Genomic DNA, 7,603 nt, shown 5'->3' on the forward strand with positions numbered 1-7,603 from the left:
TTAATGTTCGTGATAGTCACCAACAAGCCAGTTCTGTTCTGCTGTTTAGCTGTAAAGTCAAGCTCAACACATAGAGGATTGTTTGCAGTTCTGTTTTCCAGCCTTTTGTTTTCATTCTTCACAGTAAAAGTGTTACTGCATGTGTTCCTTAGAATATGAGTGAGATAATCATATGTTTGAATTCTGTACTCAAATCTGCATTTCTGATCCACTGACTTTGTTTTTCTGTTTTCCTTTCCTGCTCACACTTTGGACAGGACAATCTTTGTTCCCCTTCCGACATCCTTCAGCTAAACCTCAGCGTTAAACGAACTGTTGAAACACTGCTTTCTCTTGGGGCACATTCAGAAGAATCCAGTTTTGTCTGTCTGTCTGTCCATCTTCTGGGTTTTGTGGCATTTTATTGTACTTTAATGTTAACTCTGTGTATGTTTTATTACTGGATTTTCACCCTCTAGCTGAAAGATTGAGTTCCAGTGATTTTCCACCTCATTCCCGTGCTTGGTAAGGGAGGTTTGTTTCTCATTCAGAATTATTTATATATGTGCTTCTTTTTTGGTCCATCAAAGAGCTAACCAATAAAGGAGATAAGTCCTTTCCTCACATGTCCAGATGAGCAGCCCACCAAAAAAGAGTAACGGACCAGCGTTTTTTCGTCTGATCATTCTTCAGTTCTCCTGGCCTGTGACTTTGTTGCGCTGATCATAAGCACTGAAGTATTTCTACTAATACAATCCTGAGCCTGTTCTTAGAATATGACATCCAGAACTTTAGTCCCAAATGACAGAATAACCCCCTCTGGCCATGTTTCCATGCCTCAGCACACCTTAAGTGTTGAAATTTTGAGTTGGTGAACCATTTCAACAGCCACTCGTAAAGAAAATATTTGTGCCCTTCCTGGTTTTTTGGAGGGGTGGGGTAGGGGAGGGCACCTGGTCTCCCCTGCCTTGGACTTACCCTGACACCCTGAACTCCCCCTTCACCCACAGGCACAGCATTGGCTGGCGGGAAGTTTGAGAGGCGCTGGCCATTTAATCTGAATAGTTTTAATTTGGTCAGAACGTTCAGTCCAAAGGCCGTGTAGGTTCCTGTTCTGAGCCCAGTGTGTGCATGTAAAACGGTGCATAAGGAGCAGACCTGGAACTGACTTTTCGGGGGCTGGACACCTCTCCAGACTTAACAGCTTTGTTATCCTTACCCTGAGAGTCACTTCTAGAATCCTGTGTAGAATTTAAACATGGAATTTATGTAATTTCCAGTATGTTAGAATCATCTTAATACGTGAGATGTTTGGGAGACTGTATGTGAACAGTAGCAGGTAAAATATTAGACAACGGTCTCTGTTCTGTACCCAAGGCAGTGAATTTTGCTCTCTCTTTCAGAGTGGGTAATATGCTAACTGCTGGACCTTGATGCTTGAAATTACTTTATAACTGTACTTAGATACTAGTTCTCATAAATGGCATTTCCGAACATGCAGGAATCTCCTGAACTGTGCTAACAAAATTGGGCAGCTGAACTCAAGTATGAATGGAGATCACAAGGAACATACCATGGCCAATTTGACATTCCCATTGCAGAATTCAGCGGGGGTCTGATTGCTTTGGTTCTCCTCCACAGACTGTCCCCTGTTAATGCTGAAACATTGACGCCGTGATGAGAACTGGTTTTATACAGTAGTAGTGCCTTCCAGTGTTCGGGGGTTTGTGTTTGTTTTGTTTTTAAGATGTCTCTTAGGCAGTGATCATTCTCAAGACTTGTGTGGCATTTTGTCCCTTTAAAAAACACCTATTGGAGAAAATAAAGACCTGATCTCATCCACAATCCAGGAGTAGTGACTGTGCTTCCTCTTAAGAATACACAGTGCCCCCTCTAAGGCAGCTGGGAGTTCAGTACTTGTCTCGGAAGCATGTGCCTCTGAAGGGAGTGTCTAAGCCACCAGGCCACACAGGTCACAGGGCACTGCTGAGAAGATCAGGGAATCCACCTTGGAGAAAAGGCATCTTGTCCAGAGCAAAACACCACGCAGATTCATTTTAAGTATCATTCACCTGTTCTTACAGTTGGAGTCAAAAGTATTTGTACATAGTTGCTAGTTTTATAAGATCAGAAGGTTGCAGTTAGAAAAAAAAGATGGCAGGTACCTTGTTTTGTCAGAGTAAGTATTAAGTAATTAAGAAACACAAGTATCAATAATTGCCTCAAAAATAAATGCTGGTTATGTTTTTTATTGCATCTGTTTTTATAAAACTTCCTAGTAATATAAGCTAGTGTCAATGAAAAGCACAGAAAAATCCAGTTATCTTCTTTAATAAATATGTATAGTCTCTTTTTTAATGGAACAAGAATTGCACTTTCTTTGTGAAGGAGCCCTGGTGGTGCAGTGGTTAAGCACTCAGCTACTAACCAAAAGGTCAGTGGTTGAAACCCACCGGCCGCTTCACAGAAGAAAGATGTGGCAGTCTGCCTCCGTAAAGATTACAGCCTTGGGAACCCTATGGAGCAGTTCTACTCTGTCCTGTAGGGTCGCTCTGAGTTGGAATCAACTTGACAGCAGTGGGGTTTTTCGTTGTTGTTGTTTTAATCTCTCTGAGAGCAGTCTCATCTTTCTGAATATTAGTCTTAACAGTTAAAAACAGTGATAGGTGTTATTCTTAAGATTTGCCTTTTTCTCTTACTAGAAAGGCGTAACCAAACAATGATGCAGACAAGACGGAAGTACGTAACTTCCTTAAACAAACATGTACACACTTCTCATACATAGGAGTTACGATGTTCCTGGCTGAACTCTCATCACACTTCTCCAGCATAAGTTGGTCTGGTAAATACCAGAATATGAAATACTTTACGTTTTCAAATATAATTTCTTTTTAAAAATTCTGTAATTTGTATTTTAAACTAATTCAGACTGGGCCTCTCATGAATTATCCAAATAGGGAAAAGTTTCTGTAAATACATTAAATCTCAAGACCTCTAGGATGCACTTCAGTTTCTTCCTTGTGATCCTGCCTGGTGAGAGAAGCCTGGTTTTCAGAGTCAGGATTAGAGTGCAGAGAATGGGCACCCCTCGCCCACACGGTCTGAATTGTGGCCAGAAACCACTGTGCAACCTTGGTATGTCATTTCCAAAGTGCTTTCTCCTAAAATGTGCTCTCTCGCAGACTTGAGCCATCTGGGAACTTGGAACAGTTCTTCCGTTTCATTGCCTCGTTTGCTAGATCTGCATTACTCTCTACTTATCAGGGATGAAGGATGTTGCTTTCACTCCTCAGTGTTCTGTGCTTCCTGTGTTGTATGTATGTATGAGTATATGCAACTTGTCCGTTTCCCAGCTCTCAAAATGATCTGTATGTACTTCCGGTTGTATTGCAATAAAGTGGCGGTCACTGGGACATACTGATTGGAAGTGGGTGACAGCACTGCTCACAGCGCCTCTCCCTGTGAGCGTCAGACACCATCTCTAACTCACGCTCACAGCGGCCAGTTTCTCAGGTCCGGGCTTTTCATCTCAGATGGTTAGTATGGGGAGGAGAAGGGGTGCTTTTGTTGCCTTTCAGTTTTGTGATGTTCATCCTGTTTTCTCTTTTGTTTGTTTTTATGTTACATTGTCCCATTTCAGGAGCAATTATGTTTGCCTCTCCACATTTTAGAAGAGAAAGGTTTGAGCCAGGTTGCAGTGACGGTCCAGGCTCTCCTGGAACTTGCCCCGCCCAAGCCACAGCAGCACCAGTTCTCTGCTATTTAAGGACGCCTGGAACTTGGGGTTCGGCCTGGCCAGACCAGGATCGGGACACCGTGATGCTGCTGCCAGCTGCCTGCTTAAACAAAGCGCTTACGTGTTCTTAGACGGGACTGTTCCCAAGATTCCTAACAGGAATGTTTGGCTTCATTTCTCCATTTTAGGGGAGGTTATATCAGTTTCCATTGAACTTTTTTTTATCAAAACACCACTGGTTTTCTCAAGTGAAACTTAATTCTGTCAATTTTTTTTAAATTCAGTCATTATTGAGAGTCCAACACCAAAGCCTAAACTGGCCGTGCCTTCTTAGAGGGTAGGCTTAGTTCCCATGCCGCAAAGAATATCTTCTCGGAAGGATACTTAGCTCTCTTGAAGGCACTGACATGCAGTTATTTTTTACCTGTTTCCAAGACCTGAAGAGCCCACTGGCTTCTAAACTTGGTTGTTTATTAGACTCTCCTGGAGCATCCATTACAATGCAGATTCTAAGTAAGTAGGTTTGGGGTGTGGCCTGGGAATCTGAATTTTTCAACAAATATTCCAGGTGTTTTTCATACAGTGGAGACCACTGTTCTAGGCTAGTATTCGTATAGTTTGCGGGGTAAGCCCCAGGTGTTTTTCAGCCACGTTTAACATCAAAAGGTATATTATGGCTATTTGGACTGTTCTGTCAAAGGCAAAACAAAAATAATGTAGAAGGCGTCAGGGCTAAGATTTGCATAATAGAACATTAAATACATTTGTATGTAAGGTCAGTGTCCAAGGCCTCCCTGCACTGCAGCCTACCACCATTTCCCCCTCTTTTTGTAGAGGATGGTTCTGTGCATCATCCTCCAGTTCCTTAAACATTATGAACAAGCACTCCGCACACAGGTTCCAAATCCTCAGGCTGGTAACATGCCCTGCGCTGCCTCATGTGCACTGACTTCACTGAGCCACCCCCACCCCCGTCCCCACCTGATGCTGCTCCCAGGACTCTCAGACGTGCTCCAGCCACAGCAGATCCACTTCCATCTCCCCAATTAATGGAAGATGGTGAAAACAGAACAGAAAGAAAGGAAAAGCCAAGTTTCTTCTGCCTTGTTCAGGTAACTGCCGCTTCCCATGGCTGAATTAAAGCACTTAGGGCATTTTAAAAACAGCTTCCTGTCTGTTCCACGAGCTCCCCATATAGCACCACTAGTGCCTTACATACTGAATGTGGGTGGAGTGAATGGTCCAGGCGCTCACGGAACGCAAAGCAGGAGCCCTTTATTCAACTTTAAGCCACTTGGGTTTTTCTTCCTCTGTATTTTGAACGCCCTTTGGTTCTCAGTGATACCCTTGGGTAGTCACTGCCTGTGTAAACCAAGTAGTGAAGATACTACTAGTTACCTGGGTTTTGTTTTTTTTTTGTTAACTCTTCTGGATTTTCTTTAACGATGCATGTATTTGAGTATAAAATTACCCCTATTTTTGTCATGTAAACACAGTGTCTAAAATTAGCTTTGGATAAAATCACGTTGGGTATCTAGTCAAAATGTTTTCTCCTTGTTTTAGCAGACAAACAAGTTTATCAGAACACTTTGTCCACGTTTAAAATTATATAACAAAACATCTGACCTCAAAAGCCCAATGCTTCAGGGCCCTTAAGGAACAAAAGTAGCAATGTCAACAATGTCTTGTAAGTGTTTAGAGCCAGACCCCATTATATTGACAGCTCTGATCAGACCCATATAACTTGTTTAGAATTTCGCTGTGTTTCCCCTTAGTAAACATTAAGCCTCAGTCCAATCTCCAGATCATAGCCACCTGAAATGCAGTTCAGCAAAAGACGGGACTGTTGGTCATACGTTGTGCAAGGAATCATTCCAGAAGACATTATGTAATGCCACACTTGGAACATTTGACACTGATTTTCCCATAGGAGTAAATGAAGAGTAGGATTCAACTTATTTCAGATTTTGCACAAAACATGAAACTTTATTAATGTATTTTTTAATCAAACTAATTCAAATTTGCATTTGAATTGTTAGAAAAAATTATTTACAATTTTGGTTGATAATGAAAGAAAAATATCAAATGTATTTATATGTCAAGATATAACAACAAATCATGACTTTTGTTGAAGAATTTATTTGGTGTTTTGTATGTACCTTTTTTTTTTAAACTGGAAAGAAAAATTCAGTGTAATATTTACACCTTGCTAGACTCCATTGTAAGATGAAGCTGACCTTGGTAACAATCCCACATGACCATCCAGGAGCTTCCTACTGAAACAGTGGCCTTCCCAGCACTGGAAGTGTGAGTGAAAAAAAGGCCAAGTGCCCACCAGCAGAGGCCCTGCCAACTCCAGAGAGTTTAATAAGTCAGCAGGTTTCCAGACCCTCAAACTTACGTGCTTAACACTCTAAACCCATTTTCTCTTGTAATAATTGGGTCTGGAAACAAATCATGGAAGGAGTTGCTGTTGTTAAGTGCTGTTGAGTCAGTTTGACTCATAGCTACCCTATATACAACAGAAGGAAACACTGCCCGGAGCTGCACCATCCTCATAATCTTTGCTATGTTTGAGCCCATTGGTGCAGCCACTGTGTCAGTCCAACTCGTTGAGGGTCTTCCTCTCTTTCCCTGACCACCTACTTTACCAAGCATGATGTTCTTCCCCAGAGACTGATCCCTGCTGATGACATGTCCATAGTACGTAAGACAAAGTCTCTTCATCCTCCCTTCTAAGGAGTATTCTGGCTGTACTTCTTGCAAGACAGATTTGTTCATTCTTCTGGCAGCCCATAGTATATTCAGTATTCTTCACCAACACCATAATTTGAAAGGCATCAATTATTCTTGGGTCCTTATTCACTGTCCAGCTTTTGCATACATATGAGGCGATTGAAAATACCATGGCTTGGGTCAGGCACCGCTTAGTCCTCAAGGTGACATCTTTGCTTTTCAACACGTCTTAGAGGTCTTTTGCAACAGATCTGCCCAATGCAGTACGTCATTTGATTTTTTTTTACTGCTGCTTCCATGGGCCATGGAAGGAGAGGTCTTTATATGTGGCTAGCCACAGAATAGGAGAATGCTTTAGTAATAGGTCACTTTCCTTAACAGCTTTATTAAATACAACCTTACAGCTAATGGAGGAGTCTGGTTTCTCTTACTTGCTACAGCTCAGCATTGACTAATATGTGACTATGCTGATGAGCCTGATGAATTTTTAAAAACTAAGTACTTAAATGGTTAAAGAAATGAAGGAAAACATGGATATTCAGAAGCTTTTTATATACCTATTACAGTGAGATGGTTTACAGCGTATTTCATCTTACTCTGAAAATGTTGTAAACATGTAATTAGTAAAAGATTTTTTAAACATTGTCTTATATTTGTATGTCTGTAAATATATTGCATAAGTTCTAAATATAAACATGTCAGTACTATGTATGTTATTTTAAATTGCCTGTATGCTACCTTACACATTGAGATTAAAATAAAAGCCAACACTTCAGTAGCATGAAATAAAGGCTGATTTGAAAATGTACATAAGTAAAGCATGGTTTCCTTGGCAAAGATGAATCAAGGAAAGGTTATTTAATTCCTTGAAGGAACATAACTAGAAACTGGGTTGGCATAATTGGCCCTTGAGATGAGATTTTACTCTTAAGGAAGTACAGATATCAGTGTTGCTCTTTATTTGGAGTTGGATATAAGGCTTAATTCATGAAATATATCTGACTCAGTAGAACAACTCTCAGAAAATATCAGATGTACTCTAGGAAAGCTTTAGCATCCCAAGACATCCTGTTCTGATTAGTCAAAACAATGACGACTGCCTTAGGCTGGGTTCTCTAGAGAAGCAAAACTAGTAAAGTGTATAAATATATA

The 7,603-nt window shown here is 41.0% G+C and overlaps 1 protein-coding gene across 1 annotated transcript in view; it reads left to right on the forward strand.

The window, feature by feature from the left end:
* LRCH3 (leucine rich repeats and calponin homology domain containing 3) overlaps positions 1–2,097 on the forward strand; it is a 107,416-nt gene extending 105,319 nt beyond the window's left edge. The window contains exon 19 of the mRNA XM_023728678.1: positions 258–2,097. Coding sequence (XP_023584446.1) covers positions 258–458 — 201 coding nt within the window. The 3' untranslated portion in view covers positions 459–2,097. The remainder of the gene's footprint in view (positions 1–257) is intronic.
* Positions 2,098–7,603: the final 5,506 nt, after the last annotated feature.

The sequence above is a fragment of the Trichechus manatus genome, unplaced genomic scaffold, assembly GCF_000243295.1.
Source record: "Trichechus manatus latirostris isolate Lorelei unplaced genomic scaffold, TriManLat1.0 scaffold00026, whole genome shotgun sequence".
NCBI lineage: Eukaryota > Metazoa > Chordata > Mammalia > Sirenia > Trichechidae > Trichechus > Trichechus manatus.